Below are 19830 nucleotides of genomic sequence, written 5' to 3'. Positions count from 1 at the left end.
AGATTGTTCTTGTTTAGCGTTTTTTTGGAACTCAGAGTGATCATATCTAGAAAACAGAGTTGTTTGTTCGTCCCATCGCAGTTGTAAAATTATCCTTGTTTAGAATATACACTCAGACTTGCTGCCGCTATTGAGGCGGCTGCCAGCAGAGTTCTTGAAACTTGCTGGCAGCCGAACACGCGAAAATTCATGTATACATTGTAAATATTCAGAAAAGTTTACGTCTTTTCAATATCAATGCTACACTTTGTGAGAAGTTAATTTAAGGATAGTGCAAATCGCCAGTCCGTTTTTGAAGAGAAGAGATTGGTTGCTCTAGAATTCGTCATCATTACAAGTTCTCAACTTTTATTCAACACAGCGCAGAAGGATTATCATGCTCTGATCAGGGACAGAATGAAGTCGTCATTGTATTCCCAACTAGAAAGGAAATTTAGAATATTTCTATAGACATAAACTCATATGATTGTGAATATTCACGGCTGAGTCGGACGGAAGTACAATATGAAACCAACCGTATGCTCTCTTCGTTCACTTCGAAATTTTAACCTTTCAAAATAACCCTTGTCGCGATTGATGACAGAAAATCCTCAGTCCATCGAAGTAGGAATCTTGTCTACTACATATGACAAATGAAGATTCGTTGAAATAGCTATAATATTGTGGATTGCAAGAACGTGAAGGCGTAATCATTCTACTTGCAATGGTACTGGTTGTGGTGATCGAATTTCGGAAATATAGGATCCAGAATCGATCCTTACCACAATGAATTGGCATTTGGTCTCTGACACTTTTGAGCGCCATTCACTAAAGATTTTTGATTTCCAGGGAGGTATAGTCATTGACGATCCGTAACGTCCGCTACATCTTTCCATTTGAGATTTGAGCAATCTGACAAGTGATTTAGTGTACAAGTGTTCGTTTGAGTGGTAGGGTCAAAACGACATGGAGCATAAGCACTTGGAAGCGGTGCCGTAGAGCAAGCGGTTCGGTTCTAGGAAGGATCCATGCCAACGCCGATCATCGTTGCAGTTCGCGATAGTTCACGTCATCTCCACTCCGCCGCTTCGATCCAGTCGCTTACGTCAGTGCACCGAGTTTCATGTCCTTTTAAAATGGATGAAGGATAAAGAGTGTGGCGTGAACGCATCCCCTTGGGATGCACCACCACGTTTACTTCAATTCAGAATCGTTTGAGTTTTACCAAACGTATATCTGTAAAAACGTGTATCTGGCATATACAATGACGGTGGCTAGCTGATGTGTCAATTCAGTGTTTTTATCCTCCCAGACAAGTCTGGTACCAATTTATCGACCTCGGAGGAATGAAAGGCGTTTAAGCACTAGGGCGAATTCGATCATCCGATCGATCGTACAGACAGTTTTCAGTTCGGATTGATGGTTAGGAGCAATCCAGACAATTCTAGCCGGGAATTTGTTTATAATGTCAACAAGAAAGCGTCCAGTTGCAGCCGCAATACTTGAAGTTTATACTGAAGTTACTTTTCTTTGAAAGCATCTTTGTTTCCAGCCGAAGGAAGAACCACAGTTCATCACCCCATCTTCGCAAGCCAAGAACTGTTGAAGGATAATTTTCGCTACAAGAACCTTAAAATGTGCAGTAACTTCCAACCAATGCAGGTTTTTCTTTTGAGCAAAGAAGTTAAACGATGCATCTTTAGTTGCATCGGATTGTTTTATTATGTTTTAAATAGTTCAAATTTGTTTTCGTGTTGTACCTACTATTGCTATAGGTGTGAAAACGACATGAAGTACGATGCAGTTGTGTAAGCGACTGCGCTAGAAGCGGTGCGGCGGAGCATGGGTGTTAGGACCGAGTGGAACCCATAGTAGCTCCACTCGTCGCTGCAGTTTGCAGTGCTTCCACATCCATTCCCACCGCGACCCTTCGAGCGCATCCGCTTACGCAACTGCACCGTGCTTGATGTCGTTTTGACCCATCCTTACCTCCAATCAGGCAGGAGCAGGTGGAGGAGGGAATGTCCCTAGCACAGAAAAGGCGTACGCTGTGAAGAAAGAAAAAACGCGCCACGCTCGCTTTCTTCAACGTTTTCGGCGCCGATAATATAACTATTTGCTTGTAAAGTATTTGGAATCAATATCATTTTCCCGGAGCGGGTGTAGTGTAGCGGTTAGAGGTTCCGCTTCCTGCTATCGTTCGATCGGAGGTTCGAATCCGCCCTAGTGCTCACCAAGCCTTTCATCCCTCCGATGTCGATAAATTGGTACCACACAAGTCTGGTAGTCTTACAATTTAACACTGACTTGACACATCGGCTAGTCACCGCAAGTCATTGTAAGGCCAGTTACACGTTCGTAAACCTCAAACGATTGTCAATTGAAGTGAGCATGAGGGCGCATCCAAAGCGGATTGATTAACGCCAGGAACTTTATCCTGCACCTTTTATCACTTTCCCAGGCAGAGTGATGGGATACTTGATGTTGAGTCATTTCTTGTTCCTGCCTCGGAATATAGTGAATTGTAGTGTTTATGTTATCATCTGTCCTCTCCTTGTTGGATCATATAACAAGGAGCCACTTTTGGCCGCAGTTGCTCTTTTGTATACGCCGGAGAAAGCCCACAATTGCAACATTTCTTTTTGTAGTTGGTACGAGTAATCGCAGAATTGTTCAATTAAATGCTTTTTTTTGTGGTTTCGCATGCTTTCTTGTTAACTTTTCCTTGCTTATTATCACTGGGCAGGTCTCATTTTCTTTCATTCATGATCCCTACCGCACACTTTATTCCATGTCTTCTCTTAATATTTAGCACTACCGTGGGCTCTCTCAAGTGTAATTATGTAAGCTTTTTCTGACAGTTTTGTCATACTTTCTTAGTAGCTACTTCTCGTAGTTCTCTTCGCTAAGTACTTATAACCAGGATCAAGCGTGCGTTGAGAATTTCTCAACATGAAGGTCGTAAGAAGGGAGTCAGAGCAGGAGGGGGGTCGTAAAGCTTGACAGAAAAGGAGAGAAAATGAAGAGAGCAAGGAGAAAGAGATGAGGGGATAGTCGGTTTTAAATACACATGTATTAAGGGATGCGAAATGTTAGAAAAATAGATGGCGTGAGGAATTTTTTAAAAGATTTTGTGGGTGTAATTCCACATGTTTTGGTTCGTGCCCATCCTTTAGTTTGAGAAAATACTAAACAAAGAAGGGCATTGAAATTAGGATAAATACGAGGGGTCGTGAGTGCGAACGCGATCTTGCCTTAAAGGCATCACCCCAGGAATCTGAGGTGACACGGATTTCAGGTGGAGTATTCGGATACGGGATCGTAGATTAAGGAAGGGGGTAGATTCCGTCCATTTCTTCCTAATTGCCGTAAAAAATGGACCGGAGGACGCGGCTTCGAGCGTTCCGGCGCGCTATTTTCTGCAAGTTTACAGTTTAGTTCGATTGGAGCGCGCCAGCCGTGCGCTCACGCCGCATCTTATAGGGCCGTTTTTTACGCCAATTAGCAAGAAATGGACGGAATCACCCACCACCCACTCAATCTCCATAATCTACGATCCCGTATACGAATACTCCACCTGAAATCCGCAACCCCTCAGATTCGTGGGGTGGTGTCTCTCAAGTGACTTGGTCAAGAAAATTTCGCCAAGAATTAAAAAATATTGAGAAAAAATATGAGAGGAGGAATCAAAACGAGTGAATATCTGATATCTACAGTCAGTTATCAATTTGAGGACAAACCGTCGAATAATGAATTAAATATATCGCATTATAAAAAATATAATAGAAGTTGTGAAAATAATGAAATAGAAAGTAAAGTGTTTTAATTGCACGTGGCTAAATAAAAACCTTGATCCTCTTAAGAATTTAGCATGCTTTCATAACCATCAAATCTAAGCATTACAAATTTCTGTGTTATTATTTTATTTCAAGAAATGGAACTAGCCAGAGATAACTTCGTATTGAGTACTAAGAGGCCGTAGGAGACAAACTTCATTTCTTTCATTGTTCAATTATTGCTTCGGAACTCCTTCGTTACAACCAATGAAATTTATTACATACTTTACGGAAAAGCGCATTGCACAGCGCCAGTATTAGAAGGTGCAATGTAACGTTTCGCTGTTCTTATTGCAGCGACCAGAAATCAATCCTCGAGAAAAATTGGATCTTTGCATTTAGTGTACGAAAGTTAAAAGAGCACATTTCTCATCTGACAGTGACGGATTTATTATTAAAGTTAAGTCAAAGTTTTTGGCGTTAATCAATCCGCTTGGGTTGCGCGCCCCCACGTTCACTTCAATTCAGAACCGTTTGAGGTTCACGAACGTGTAACTTGCCTACACAATCACTTGTGGTGGCTAGCCGATGTGCCAAGTCAGCGTTTTTATCCTCCCAGACAAGCCAAATTTATCGACCCCCGGAGGGACGAAAGACTTGGTGAGCACTAGGGCGGATTCGAACCTCCAATCGATCGTGCAGGAAGCGGAACCTCTAACCGCTACACTACACCCGCCCTGAGTTTATTATTATCATTTGAAAAAACGATTTCGATACTGTTACTGAGGGAAAAAAGACATCTACAGGCAAAACTAGAGATAAAATTAGCACAAAGTAGGCTCAATGAGTTGAAAAAAAAACGCTCAAAGTAAATTTCAACCAATATAGCTGGCTGCGATTTGTAGAAAGTGATTTCTTTTATAATTTTACAAAGTTGATGTTTCTCTAGCTTCCCTAGTTTTTTTTTTGAAACCTACTTGAGAAAAATTCTAAATTTTGCCTTAAATTTTTGAGTTTCTCTCAATTGGCTTTTGAGAGAACTATAACATCTACAGAGACCAAGATTTGCAGTTAAGAGTTCTCTTTGATGCTCTATCAAAATATCGCATCGGATTTTTCAGCCGCGCTGCCGTAATTTCGCAACGGAAAAAAGTGGGAAATCTCAGATTTTCGGCAACGTGTCAAAATCTGCGCGACTTCCAACAAAGTCCAGTAAATCAGCTCGTAGTTAATAGAGACAAATTTGTTTTGAAGTATGTTGTAAAGGAAGATTTTTTCAATCAAAATCCTCTAAATTTTTACTCTCTTCCAAACAGTTTTTGTTCTCCCGAAAGCTAGTTGAAAAAAGTTGAGAAAAATGCTAAATTTCTCAACTTTCTCTCAATTAGCCTTCAAAAAAACCAGAGGTTCCTTGAAAAAGATATTTCAGCACCTTCATAGTGCAAATCTTCCTTTCCAGAGAGCAGCCACCTTTGTCTTCCTCTGCCTTTTCTGTAGTCTGTTATTCATATTTATTTCAAGCTACTAAATTCCGTCCAGTCAAGCAGTAATTTCCGAACAGACCCTGGTTCTAATCGCTGAAATAACCTCTAAATAACATCTATATATCCGGTGGGCAGTGCTCTAAATACAATTTTAGAGAAACTGCCGGTGAAATGCTCTTCTCAGTAATTTTTTCCAGTCTAGCAAAAATCAAGATTCCAGCGGCAATCGAACTATTCATTGTTTATAATCACTGTCAATGAGTACGATTGTGTGTAGGAAGTAGAAAATAGTGAAAAATGCTTTTAGAATGCTGCCTCGGTACTAGTTGTTTTTCCATTTTGAAAAAAAAAATGGAAAAAGTCTGGCGAGGATCGAACTCACAACCGTTCTCTTTAACGATGTCTAGAATTGTGAGGAAATAGTAAGAAAGTGGTGTGAAAATCGTTTTACAATGTTTTCTCTGCTGTTCTCACTCGCAGCACTTTATATTAACATCCATTATAGTGGTATTTAATAATATTTGTTATATTATATTATTTTTGATTTATTACTAAACGTCCAGTCTTTAATTCTGTTTATTTTAACTAATTTTTCATTGCTGAGAGCGCCCATATTAGGAAGAACGATATGAGGGGGTCGTTTTCTGGAGAGTCTTCTATCGGGGTCATTTTCTGGAGGGTTTTTTTACCAGCTTCACGCCTGACTCTGCTTATAACTGCTAAAATCAGGGAATTCGCGGGGAAAGTTAACTTTTCAGATCGAGACAGTGACTGCAGAAACTACCAAGCCTGAAATGGTGGGATTAGAGCACTGCAAGAACGATGTGAGTAGCCGTTATAAGCTGAATACTTGAGTTTTCTACAAAACTTCATGGTTTCCCAACGTCTTTCTCGATGTCTCCACTTTCACTTTCATCTGTTTCTTAGCTACAGAATTTCAGCCCATTGTTGCTCAGATTCCAAATGTCATAGTTGTCTTCAGTTCTTGTAAGTTTCTAACACTTATAGAGTGCCTGCGTCACACAAGTACAGGATGGTTGGCTTACTATGGGCTGCTTGGATTCAGTGAAACATTGGAGACATATTTCACTCTGCTTCAGAGTCCCCAGTCGCGAAACCGCCTGTTCCTACAATCAGAACGTAAGTCATTTTCTGGAAAAGGAAGGAGTTCTGTCACGGCCCTACCGGTCGCGCCTTCGTCCTCAGAAAAACCTCGGGGAAAGCGGAAATTTTGGTTGAGATGAAAATGGTCTTAGTGTTGTTGACTCTTTTGGACGCTCTAATCTTTCCAGACACGAATGGGTTTCAGTCGCTGGGGCACTGGATTTTGCTGCTGTCGTAGCGAAGTGTGCAACCAGCTTCCTCCTGAATGGGTATGTTTTTCGCATCGAGTCGAATCCATCTATCACGCCATCCGCTCGAAATTCAGCTCGCACTGTCACGATGGCGCTTTCGATGGAGAGTGTTCTCTAATTTTCTTATTGTGACCACGATTTTCTCTCTTTCTTACTTTATCTATGGGATTTCCGAGGCGAGAAATGTGAAAATTCAGGAGAAAAGGGTAGGTGATTCTTGTAAATTAGTTGTATCCGCTACTTTATTTTGTTGTAGTTTGTTAATGTTGTACTGTAAACCATTCTTGAAAACAATGTATAGAAGATTGGGCACATCATTGGTTTTTAGGCATGTATGGACCACCTTTCTTTTTTCGAAATCTCTCTGTTTTACATCCGTCAAAAAGTTATTTCTCCTCTCAGTCACTCAGTTGATATTCTTTTCAGAAAGTGCAGCAACGTAAAGAAGACAAAGTGCAGTCTGTTCGATGAACAGCGGTTGTATACCATCAAAATGGGTATGTCCCGTTTCTTTTCCTATAACATTTATTATTTTCCAAAGAAAAAATGCTAGAACTAGTCGAACCATATGCATGTGGAATACTTCCGAAGGTACCATTAATTTTATGCCATGTTGCGAAAAAATCCTTTTACGGACAGCACTTTGACGTCTCAGACTGATTGTAGTATCCACATTTCCTACTAACCAAGAGAGTTTGCTGAAGAATTGCAGTTGAGAAATATTAATAGGTGCCTGATCCTACACTTCCCCGACGATCCTCATGTGGGTTCCACTGGGGCGATAGAGGGACTGGATCCTTGCGTTGCAATAAACGCATTGTCCCCGCAGAATATGTTGCCGAAGATCGTCTCATCGATTGATTTGGAGGGATAGGGCATCCACTGCCTTTGTCAACGTACTTAACCCTACGCACGTAATGGTGACAGCTGCAAGTGCGGACGACTGTAACAGTTTGTGGCTGCACATGAAACTTTGCCGTTGAATCTCTTCACGAGAAATGATTAAACACTGAGAAAAAATAAAGCAAATAATGAGACGAACCTCCATGCTAACTACATCCAGAGCAAATCCTTGAAATGATCCTTGGCTGCTATAATCGGCCCAGTTGCGTAACAGGCTGTGTTCGAAGCGTTACAGTAGAGCTGGCGGTTGAGATCGAGTTCTTACTGAAGGTCGCAACAGTGCCACCTCGGTCCGACCGAGAGAAGCTGACCATGCTGCTTGTGCAACTGCACAGGGCTTCAGGTCATTTTCACTCAAATATGACTGCGTTGCATTCTCCGCCTTGTGGATCACAATAGCACAGCGTAAAGGGATCTAACGGACCATAACAGCTTCAGATAAGCACTTTTGCTGCACCATTATTCCGGGAGAATGCTAAGCAGAGTCAGATCATAGCGGACTGTTGCGGACCTTCCCTAGGCCATGTAGTGAGTAGTGCTATCCGTCCGTGAAACATCTGAGTCCTTCAGAATTCTGTAGTTTCCGAAGAGATAATTGGAACTTTTTATGATTGAAAACTTCTGTTCCTTTTAAATTTTCTTCTATGGTGGTCTTCTGATTTCAGGTATTCTCTTCCACTTATTCTAAGAATGTATTCCAAATAGAACGAAATTGATACAAGTCAATGAATATTGATTAACTTCGAAATATTATATGCAGTTCAAATACATAAATGTATAGCAAGATCACATGAAATTTACACATTTGCTCACTATATATAGATCATTTCAATCATCTTTCGCTTGGAGGGACTCTTTAGCAGTCTACGTTTGCTAAAACTAACTTCGTTTGAAATCAGCTCAATCGGCAAGATTTTTTTTTAAAATTCGTCTCGACACCTGTTGTTTTGTCGTATTTGTCGCAACACTTTCGCCTCTTCAAACTGGAGAAGATTGGAATAAACTACATATATCTAAGCTCCTATCACAGTAATACGTGTATTCCAATAAAATTGATACCTTGGAGAACGTAAGGAAATGTTTTTTTTTTTTTACAAATAAGAGAAATATGTACAGGAGTATGTGGAGGTAGAGAAGATTCAACTTCAGCTCGATGCGTTCTCAGCCATTCTTCTCATTTCTCGCAGTGATTCGATTATGGTGTTTCGAAAGCGACGGGCATCCTGTAGTACGAAATTTCATTATTTTTGACAAATAGTCCTTCTTATTCTTCCAGCCTCTTCGGACGAAGGCGATAACGCCGAAACGTTAGTCGTTCTTTAATAAAGACAATCAATACCAATCTTGGTTACAGCTCAAGAAAATCAATTAAAAACTACGTTTCAACTTGCTGAGATTCAAAGACAGTCGAATATTGGCAATAGTCCTTCTTATATTCAAATTAAGTGCAAAATAAAAGGAGTTTTCGTTCAAGTAATAGTAATGATAACGTAGTGATAGTAGTGATAGTCACAGTAAGTATGTTGCATTCGTGTTTTGTGGAGTGATTTCTTTCAGTAGTCTGTGGCGAGCACTTCATGCACGCAGTCACCACAGAGGTATTCGATTTGGAACAGTCGGTTTAAAAAAGACTACAAGGAATGCCCCTTGCTCATGTGGTTATCTATGCCATATCTGCTATATATTATATCAAACTTGTCAATATGCATAGTAGGGTCAAAACGAAATGAAGTAGGCGCGATTGCGTAAGCGGCTGCGCTTGAGGCGAGGCGATAGAGTATCGAGCTGGGGCCCTTTTTAGCACTACCCATCGCTGCAGTTCCCGATGGTCTCATCTCGATTCCAGAAACTGTCTCCACCGCATCGCTTCCAGTGCAGCTGCTTACGTAACTTCACCGACCTTCACGTCGTTTTGACTCGACTGCACCCGTGCATTGTGTGCGCCTTGTCACGGGAACTATACCAAGTAGATCGATATTACAATTTTTAACACATTATCTTCGCAGAAAAATATTTGTAGGCGGCTCTTCAAAGCGACATTCCTGAACAGAACTAATGTTCATCTATGCTAATGAGGACTAAGCAGAGCACTTTTCTTCGAAATTGAATAGATTCTGTTTGTGTTTAGAGTACGCAGTGTGCTTTTTACTAACTTCCGTAATGAGATATTGGAGTTACAGCAATAGCTGGATATTGAGCAGAAATCCACTTTCTGCGACTGATAGAGAATAAGATCTTGCGATGAACGGCGCTGTTAGTTCATACCTTTAGCAACACATTATCTTCGCAGAAAAATATTTTTAGGTGGCTCTAAATTGTTGTGCACAATGACCGAGATCGGCTGAGATCATGCTTATTGTTAAGTCCACGAAAAGAAGAAGTGTAAAAGCCTAGCAGGAAAGAAATCCCAGATAATAAGCTCCACCTATTGCCAAATATAATATTTCGGACTTTCGTATAAAGGAATGTATCGTCGAAGCAGAGTCAGATGTGGGAAGAAGGAGGTTATCAATGTCTGTCTCTCTATCGCCAATAACTGACCGTGTGTTCAAGTGATCTCCATGATGTTACATGAAAACTCAGAAGATCTCCTGTAGCGCCGAGAGTGTAGCAAACTCCTGAAAACTCAAAACATAATGTGCTCAAAGTATCACATAAAACAGTATCCTTGCCATAGTTTGATCCTTCCGGGCAGTTGAAACCACCAGCCGGCCAGAATAGATCACGCTCTTTGTTAAGGGCTTTTGTGAATTCGCTCATTTGATGTTGTGGTGTCTGGAAAAGTACGTAATTAGGATTCAGAACCCTAAAAATATAATGGGGATGGAGTTTCGTTAGTGTTCCGAGTGAGGGCAATATTTATCGATTTAGTGGGATTGACCATATTTTCCAAGTTGCTAACCTTTATCTTTCTTCTAACTTTCACTTGGGTCTCTCTATTCCGTATTCTATATAGCGAATTCTGGATTCCATGAAATCCGAACAGGACGAAGTTGGGGACAGCTCATTTCGTTGTCTAGTGACAAAAGTGGCAAAAGTGCTCACCTGACTGGTCGACAGAGCATAATTCATGCCAAACACACTGTCTAAGAACGGTGATGACATCCCGTAGTATTTCGATACCACATACATCGCGAACAAATGTCTATCGACACCATGCCCAGCCATTGCGTTACGGTAGTAGGCTTGATGACGATCACAGGCTTTTCTTAGAAGCAGCATCCTTTTCTGATCCTGCAAATTTAACGAATGGAAGCAGAACAGTAAGAAAAAGTAGTGGCCACGTTCTCCTACACTTTCATTTTCGTCAATCATTGATCGGACGAAATCGCATGACTCCATACTGCATGATCTTACAGTTTCCGTTCTTCCGTCACGGTATAGGCGCATAACCGCAGGCTCATAAGTAAGCTCGAATTTTTCCTGATCCTATAAAAATCTATCATACAGCCGAAAAGCCGGTACGAGGAAGTAAACATTGTTCTTACCTTGTAGTATGCTAGTTGCATTGCCATTTGGATGAAAGCATCGGGTGAAACGCCAATCGTCTTCATGAAATCCTTCCCATACTCGGTGAACACACAGTGCCCATTTTCGAAATCGTCGGCGATTTGTTTGGAGACAGAGTAAGCCTCAGTGATTGCGTCCAGCGTCTGAAGTATCTAGCAAACTGGATCCTTTTTGGTTAGATTTAAAAACATGTGTTTTTCACCTCGGAATCCAATTGCCAACGCAATCGTTCCGGCTTCGGGACCACCTGAATTTCGCCGATACAATTTCCATCCGGTCCGTAAGGTTTATCAAAAGCCTCGTGATACTTGAGATATTCACGAACGTGGACGTAAATCATCGCATCGACGACGGAGTGCTCAGCATTGGAAATGAACTATAAACACACCACTCGCAAAATATCAACTGTTTTCCGGATTCAATGTTATTTCATGCGTAGAGAAACCACCCACCCTTCCGTTTTTTGTGAAACTATAAACGCTTGGTTTGTCGCACCATAGTTTGTAGCCGTCGCCAGTGAGTGCGAGTTCATATTCTCTATCGTAGTAAGCGGGATCATTCTGAAATCATCGGTACTGTTTATGACAAGAAAGATTTTCTATATGGTTTGCGCGAAGGATTCAATGCATCGCTTGATGGAGAACCTAGAAAGCCCTAGTCGCGATCCATTTAAGTGAACTCATTTCTTCAAATACACTCCTCACTAAATGAAAGGTGCAGGAATATGAGAATGTACAGGGATTGCCATGCCCAGCAGTGTCCAAACCAAAATTCCTGACCAAACTTCTCCCACCTCGTCATAACCAGTTTCTCCGTCGTCTAAGAAGACAATTTCCAAGGCATTCTCAATGAACGACAGCGACTCTTTGTTTATTCCTGAAAATGAAAGGGTCATAGGGGGTTCTATATAAGACTTCATCATAACTGTGGCTTCTACAATTTCGTTCAGGCTCCCATACATCCGTATCGAAAGTGTCTCTACAGTCTCCCACCTTCCGAGAACTTATTGTTTCGAATTTTGGCCCAAAGATCTCTAGGGCCAGCTGTGAGTGCCGCTAAGTGTTCCTCTCCTTTTTGTGGTGTATCGTTGAGATCCAGGATTTGTTGTAAGGACCTATAGAAAGTACTTTATGTGATCCAAGCAACGTTATCGTTAATTTTGCAACTTTTTTATTTTGAGAAACACTAAATGAAGCAACGGGAAATACGATATCCTTAAAATCGAAAAATCTAAATGATTTAATTAAATTTGAAAGTTACAACCGATAATTAGTTGTTTCGCAAATCAGGAGTGGACCAAAGACGCCTGAACTAGAGTTTTTTTTTAGGAATTAGGGAAAATTGACGTGAAGTTGATTTGGAAGACGTGCTACGAATGCAAAAACGAAAAAGGAGAGCTTCAAGTACCAACGTTTTTCAAATAAATTTCTCCATCTATTTTTCACCTCTGCAGCTCAACTGGTCGCAGCATCCTTTTTCCATGAAATATGTTCACCTTGTACCAACACCCTTTGGAGTAAACGGCTATATGACGAGCATCGGGTAAGCGGATCATTACATCTATAAACACAAGCCCATGCTCCGTCTAGGACCACGATAAACTACCAGTTTTCTAGCCTTCTCACCACTTGTTTCTCGAGGGACCCTAAGCGATCGGTGATAGTCCGAGTACTGTGTCGCACACATCGGTATAATACCCAAAGAGATCTAAATGCAATCGATCGATTTTGGTTAGAGATCTTCTGTCTTCCTATAGTTACCGGCTTCATGGTGTTCTTCACAAAAATATCTCTGCAGAAATGCTGTCGATTTAGGGTTACGTACGCAGCTCGAGCAGCCTGGTTGGTGGTTGTTTTCTGAAGATTTTAAGGAATAGGAAAACCAATCAGCAATTTTAAAGGCATCACTCCACGAATCTGAGGTGGTACGGATTTCAGGTGGAGTATTCGTATACGGGATGGGAGACTGCGGAGATGGGGATGATTCCGTCCGTTTCTTCCTAATTGCCGTAAAAAATGGCCCGGAAAATGCGGCTTCAGGCGTTTTGGCGCACTATTTTCTACAGGGAGTTCGACTGGAGCGCGCCAGCCTCGTGCGGCGCCGCATCTTCAGGGCCGTTTTTACGGCAATTACGAAGAAATGGACGGAATCACCCCCCTCTCCATAGTCTCCCATCCCGTATACGAATACTCCACCTGAAATCTGCATCACCTCAGATTCGTGGGATGATGCCTTTAAGACCAATTAAATTTACTTGGTAGATCACATCTGCACAAGCGACGTTTGTATAAATTAGTGAATTGCGATGACGCATGTAGACGACTTCTTTCCACCAATCAGAAACCTACAACAATGAAGGCAGTGTGATTGGATTGCCAAATTCATGAACAAATGAGAAAAACACATCCTAAGTTTCTTGGATCGGCAACAAACAACTCACATAATTTCTAGAAATAAGCCATTTCATCCAGAGTTTCCGTTGTATCTCGTTTGCAACGGATTTTTGGAACTCATCTGCTTGATCTTTGACAACAGCGAACTGCTCATCGCTCAGCAGCGGTCGTACAGTATCCAGGTATTGCTTGACAGTATTGTGTACTGCAGGAGGCATCATCCATGGTAGAAGGTCTTGGAACGAAAAGAAGCGAGCCCTAGCGGAGAGTACTTTCATCGTTATCTAAGAAGAGTGCATACATTGAGAGAAGTTACTTTATAAATTGGCAGAAGACTGACCATGAAAAGCTTTGTTGAAAGACTCGGCGGTTTTCCAACAGTTTCATATAACCATCCATGATAATAAAGTATCATAGTGATTGTCAGTCGGACAACTAGCACAAGAGCAATAGTGAACAGCGTGGATGTCAATGACACACATGTCAAATGGAGAAGAAAGCAAGGGCTAGAATCAGAGGAATTTTAGGGTTTGAATTAGAGTTGTCTAATTTGATATAGCAACTATCAAAAGGGGCATAAGTCAGCAAAAATTTACCTTAACACCAGGTGTGCGAGATTCTCAAATGTCTTTGAAATGGCGATGAAAGCAGAGAACTCGAATACGTTGAACAATGAGAAGAAAACAATCGAGTAGATCAACTCATGCGGTAGAAAAGGAAACGCGGAATCGGTCACAAAATACTGGAATATGTATTTCAGTGAAAACTTACTGCAGAATATAGTTGCCTAACTCGAATCGATATTTTCAAGTTTTTAAGAGATTAATACTTATGCAACCTCTATGATTCCAACATGGAAGGTGAAGGAATAAAGGATAAAATGCACGGTGTTGATCAATCCCAATGTCAATGTTTTTATCCTCCCAAACACGTCTGGCACCAATTTATAGACCCCGAAAGGATGAAAGGCTTAGTTGGCACTAGCGCGGATTCGAACTTTCGATAGTTCGTGCAACAACAGCGGAACCTCTAACCGTCTGCGCTACACCGCTCCGATGGAGGGTTAGTGCCTATGAGAGGTTTTTCTTTCAATCTTCAGACATTTTCTTTTGGTTTCAGTATGTTGGTTTTGAAAAAACTTTTACGAACTTTTTTGTGTGATCCCTCTAAAATATTGTCGATGAAATCGATATGAAATGAAATTTTCATCTAACTCATCACTATTTCCTTCCTCAAGCCACAATCTACGAATGTGCATGCATGTCACATGAAATGTTGTGTATTTTCGAAATTGCACTGCGCTATAATATTCTTGTGTACAATAGCCACGAGACGAACTCGATGACGACGACGATGACGGGAACACTATAAGTGCTTCCTTTACAAGAATTAAGAATTAATGGAGTTAGTTAATTTCCCAAGAATCAAGCAAAAGTTCCATGGAGTATTAGATGAACATTTATAATTTTGCGAGTGAAACAAGCTGTGATGAGTTGAGGAAAAAGAGACCAACTGAGAACAGTATGCTAATGTTTCCCTTAGTAATCGCATATTATCAGCGAATTCAAAAGAATAACCCTTTAAATGTTTTTTGTGAAGACTCATTTCTCCAAGCGTAGTATAAGACGTCCATCTCATCTTCCTCATCGGAATCCTCTCCTCTTGCACACATCGCTGCACCCCTACTACTATGTTTTCTGTTTATGCATTAGCAATGAGTGTGTGTGTGTGTTAGTGATCGATTCTATGCTGGAATTGCAAAAACACAGCGAATTGTTTTCTTCTGCTATCGCTAGCTCCGCCCTCGAAAACATGTTTTTCCATTAAAATAGCGAAATTATGGAAAAACTGTTTTTTGGCGGAATTTTGTTGAGAAAACAAGTTATACAAGAGCCCTTCAATATGGACAATATTGGGAAAATTAATTCTGGGAGTGATGGGCCAACGCAAAAAAAATGAAGGAAGCAGATCTCTCCTAAAATGACAGCGAAAGTTTGTCTCAGAAGTGCAGAAAAGTTCTAAAAATCTTAGGAAATAAGCAACATTTGTGAGACTTTGGATATTTTGTAAACAAAATATTTTTCATGCCCATATTCCATGCTGAACTTAACCTTTTACTAGTAATCTACGTCTAAGAGCTACTTCAAGGACCAAAAATTTGTGAAAGTGAAAGCCTTACTTTGATTTGATGCGCTGTTCGTGTGTACTTCTTAAGTAGATTATGTCCTTCGGATGGGACTTTTCCGTTCGCCATCCTAAAAGCAACAATAAAAACATTTCTTGGAACTGTTTTAAGAACGACTTCATTCAAACCGATATTCTGGATCCATTCGAGAAAAAGCAGAAAAAGATACTTTTGGATAGTTGTGATCGCGAATATGAGACTTTTAGTTGGTAACTGGTAACTAAATCAAAATATCTCAGGAAGTCTCCGAAATTCTTCCGTAGATATAGTTGTATGCCAGCCATTAGTGCTGGGTCTTAATAAAAATTACGTTGAGCACATGCATTCGTATCTTTTGTGCCTTACATCATCAGAAAAAAATTCCTACTTCTTCCCATGATTTTGAACTTTTCGTACACTCGTGGATGGTATAAGAGACCCTGTGTTCCCAATAGTTCCATAATTTTGCAGAGAATTAGCTATAAGTGGCATGAGAAAATGAAAAATGGTCTACAAGTGATCAACACCATCGCATCTCTCGACGTCTACAAAACAGAGGCGGAGAACTTGCGTAGTGATTTAAGAACAACCCGGTTACCGCCATTAGCAGGGCAAAGTCCGTCCGGTAGAGAAACGAGGGCGGACACGTTGTGGAATACACGCAGAGTGGGAGGCGGATGCCTTCGAGTTTACTCCATTCTGGTTATTTTCAGCTCAATGCGACAACGTCAACATGTGCAACATCCTGCTGATTAAGAATCAGGGAGATTTTATTAATGAACGAAATTCTCGTGGGGCATAACAACCTCAGCGTAAATGAGGACGGAAAAAAGAAAGGAAAAGACATGAAATTTGTTCTTTTACAGTACGGATGGACTTTCTCAACCCTTGCTTTTTTTGCTACAGATAGAAGAAAGACAGTATGATACCTTTTCTTTTCTTAGGAAGCGTGGATGATTAGGAAAGGTAACCGTTGTATGGTGTAGGGGAAGCCAAATAATAAGAAGAATTTTAAGATCTCTAAAATTTTTAAGGTCTTCAGTAGTAGCTTGCCCTAATGATTGAGCGCGACAAAAAAAAAAAGAGTTTCGTCTAATTGGTAGTCAAACTTTCCAACTTTAAGTCTTCCGTATTCCTAGAAACAAGGAGGAATTGAAATGAAGCGATTATTTTTCAGAAGGAAAACTTGGAAAACAGAATTTAAAGGCATCACTCCACGAATCTGGGATAGTGCGAGTTTCAGGTGGGTTTTGCCTATACGGAGTCGTAGATTATTATGAAAAGGGTGATTCCGTCCATTTCTTCCTAATTGCCGTAAAAAACTGCCCTGAAGATACGACTTTGAGCGTTCCGGCGCGCTATTTTCTACGAGGAGTTCGATTGGAGCGCGCCAGCCTTGTGCACTCGCCGCATCTTCCGGGTCGTTTTTTACGGCAATTAGGAAGAAATGAATCACCCTCTTCTCCATAATATACGACCCCGTATAGAAACTCTCCATCTGAAATCCACACCACTCCAGATTCGTGGGGTGATACCTTCAGTTCAGGGGGAATAGGTGGACAAGTTGTCCGATCTTGGGTTGCCCATAAGAATCAGAAAAGACAAAAGATATTGATACAGAATGAAATTGCGCTCAAGTGTCAACACCGGAGTTTAATCTTGCTGGACATCCTGGTTTTGACAATCTAACTGGAAAACATCTTCAGATAAGTCTATTTAATAAATGACTTAAAATTCTGACTTATTTATTTGGTGGCACTATTTCTCATCATGCATGATTTATCACTTGTTAATTATTCAGAAAACCAGTTCCTGCTCCCAAATTAGCTTCTCCAACGTAATTCTTAGGAGCAAACGTTTCCCAGGAAGGTTTTCTGGGACAATTAGGCGCAATTAAGCGGAACTCATACTCGTGATCTACACTCTGAACTCTATATTTGCGTACTACGAACCCAATATCGTCATTTTATTGATACGCTGCTTTTAAATTAAAACTTTAGAAGTACGTTTCGATTCTTTTCAAAGGGCAAATAAGGTCTTATCTTCTGCCTTAACTCCTTAACTACAACTTAATCTTTGCTGCTGCTTTCACCTTTCCACTTTCTGTTCTGTCGCTCTTATCAGCAAGTTCGTTATCAATGAAAGGTGCAACCAAGAAGTTGATAGAATCGGAGACCATTGCGACTCACGTGGTGATTAGTAAAAAGGCCAACAAACTCCGAATATGAACTCGTGCACGGAAGTTTGAAAGAACGATTCATTTCGAGAAGGAATTCAATTTAGTTCCCAGTAAGGCTGATTTGTTTTCGAAATCTCTCATCTCCCAGATATCTCTCAAAGAAACAACATTGAAAATACGCTAGGCAGTAGTTAAACTAGTAACAATTGTGCACTGCTCGAAAATTCTTCTGTTGAGGAATTGTGTTCCTAATTTCTGCTTAATTATCCAATTGATCTTCACATCAAACTTTCTCTGTTATAGCCGAAAAAAATCAAGCACGCAGCTCTCTCTCTCTCTCTGTCTGTCGCATGGTCACGTGGTCGTGGAGATGTGACCAGTTCTAGCGCAGCAGATCTGGGGCAGCTATGACATCACTCATATCTCGACTCAACATATTTATTTATTTATCGATGTACGGGAATAAACGGATGTATTTAAAACAAAACAATAATATTGACAATAATATATGATATAAATGACATAACAATAATATAAAAATGTAATATTTGGAAAAAAATCAAGCACGCAAAGGTGATCTTCGTGAAAAAGGTAAATTTATTGTAACCACTGAATTAAAAAGTAAGTATAAGAAATATAAATAGTAACTTGTTTGATCAATCCTTGGTGAGATGAGGAAATGCGTTCGATCTCAATTCTTCGCTGTTTTTTTCAATTGTTCCAATGCTTCGAGGTTTACAAACGTATATGCGGTAATTACTTGCAACAGAATTATTAGCAGGACCAGCCGATGTATCAGGTCACTGCTTTCATCCTCCTCGACAAGCTTGGCACCGATTTATCGCTCCTGAAAGAATGAAAGGCTTAGTTGGCATGGGACAGCTTCGATCCGTTCACTGTGCAGACGTTGTGGTATTTGCTGCCACTACATGACACTCATCCACAAAACAAGAAAATAAATAGGATTGAACATCGGAACCAGTAGTGTAGTTACATCAGTGAAAGTAAATAAAAACACTAATCGGCATTTTAAAGGAAGAATTGAAGTACTAATTTGAAGTGAATGCTACATTTGGACAACCTACCCGTCAGGATATTTTGTGGAGTGTCACTATTATGTTACTGGTAATCGTCAAAGAGAAATTGAAGGGAGTACAGTATTAGTGAGGCGAAATAAAATGGGGTAAATCCAAAACCTAGCGGTACATTTTCGTAGAAGTATCACTCCAAAAATATGATTTCTTGAAAATGTATCAATAGGTTTTGGATAACTCTACACCTTCCCTCTTCCTAAATCTAGACAAACATCTGCAGCACTGTTCCATATTCTCCGGGATGAAATTCAGAGGATTTTTTTCTCGTCGGAGTGTTGCCCAGTGGAGTTAGCATAGCAAATTCGTTTCGTTTCGTACCCTGACATTATTTTAGCACTCTTACATAATTACTCCTAATACTGTATGACACAAAATTTCTACAAGATTTACATTTATCATAATTTTTCATCGGTAGTAGAATTACGGTCCAAAGTACACGTATTGATCTAATAATTAAATGTACACTCTAAAAGAAAACACATTTTAGCGGTATTCATTTTCAGAATAGAATTCACTCTTTTCTAATTCGTCAAAGAATTGAGAAATTGATGTGATTACACTATGAAGTCGCACTCGTTATTTCTCCTGAGCCGAGTTTCAAAGAAAATCCAAATGTGTCCTATCCCACATACCATGACTGGATGCAAACTTTCCAACCAAACCAAGATCGTTCTTTTTAAAACCTCTTGCCGTTAATTTAAAGGCATCACCCTACGAATCTGAGGTGGTACGGATTTCCGGTGGGATATTCGTATACGGGATCGTAGATTATGGAGAGGGGTGTGATTCCGTCTATTTCTTCCTAATTGCCGCAGAAAGCGGCCCGAAAGATGCCGCACCGCACTGGGCTGGCGCGCTCCAATCGAACTCCTTGTAGAAAATAGTGCGCCGGAACGCTCGAAGCCGTATCCTCCGGGCCGTTTTCTACGACAATTAGGAAGAAATGGACGGAATCGCCCTCCTCCCCATAATCTACGACCCCGTATACGAATA

The 19830-nt window shown here is 40.6% G+C and overlaps 2 protein-coding genes across 4 annotated transcripts; one reads left to right on the top strand and one right to left on the bottom strand.

The window, feature by feature from the left end:
* Positions 1-765: 765 nt before the first annotated feature.
* RB195_013670 (uncharacterized protein) lies at positions 766-8185 on the top strand (the record flags this gene model as incomplete). Of its 2 annotated transcripts, XM_064203603.1 has the most annotated exons (12): positions 766-832; positions 881-929; positions 999-1133; positions 2792-2822; positions 5998-6063; positions 6248-6275; positions 6340-6379; positions 6532-6612; positions 6669-6701; positions 6792-6800; positions 7021-7091; positions 8163-8185. In XM_064203603.1, the coding sequence occupies 12 exons, from the start codon at positions 766-768 to the stop codon at positions 8183-8185; spliced, it is 633 nt and encodes a 210-aa protein (XP_064059483.1). The 2 variants fall into 2 exon arrangements, with proteins under 2 accessions (XP_064059483.1, XP_064059484.1); XM_064203602.1 differs by lacking the exons at positions 766-832; positions 881-929; positions 999-1133 and adding an exon at positions 6851-6867 and having other exon boundaries at positions 2745-2822; positions 6248-6379; positions 6669-6800.
* A 457-nt stretch (positions 8186-8642) lies between these two features.
* Positions 8643-15730, bottom strand: RB195_013669 (uncharacterized protein; the record flags this gene model as incomplete). 2 transcript variants are annotated; one of them, XM_064203601.1, is made up of 19 exons in its annotated part: positions 8643-8720; positions 10039-10115; positions 10170-10272; positions 10543-10731; positions 10792-10926; positions 10986-11150; positions 11210-11383; positions 11460-11567; positions 11801-11883; positions 12000-12121; positions 12453-12567; positions 12633-12714; positions 12768-12863; positions 13262-13351; positions 13448-13684; positions 13741-13906; positions 13997-14142; positions 15580-15655; positions 15714-15730. In XM_064203601.1, 19 exons carry the CDS (start codon positions 15728-15730, stop codon positions 8643-8645), a joined length of 2259 nt encoding a protein of 752 aa, XP_064059481.1. The 2 variants fall into 2 exon arrangements, with proteins under 2 accessions (XP_064059481.1, XP_064059482.1); XM_064203600.1 differs by lacking the exon at positions 15714-15730 and having other exon boundaries at positions 15580-15654.
* Between the last annotated feature and the right edge of the window lie 4100 nt (positions 15731-19830).

The sequence above is a fragment of the Necator americanus genome, chromosome V, assembly GCF_031761385.1.
Source record: "Necator americanus strain Aroian chromosome V, whole genome shotgun sequence".
NCBI classification, from domain to species: Eukaryota; Metazoa; Nematoda; class Chromadorea; order Rhabditida; family Ancylostomatidae; genus Necator; species Necator americanus.
Note: the sequence above shows the minus strand (reverse complement) of the source record. Positions and strands in the feature narration are given on the sequence as shown.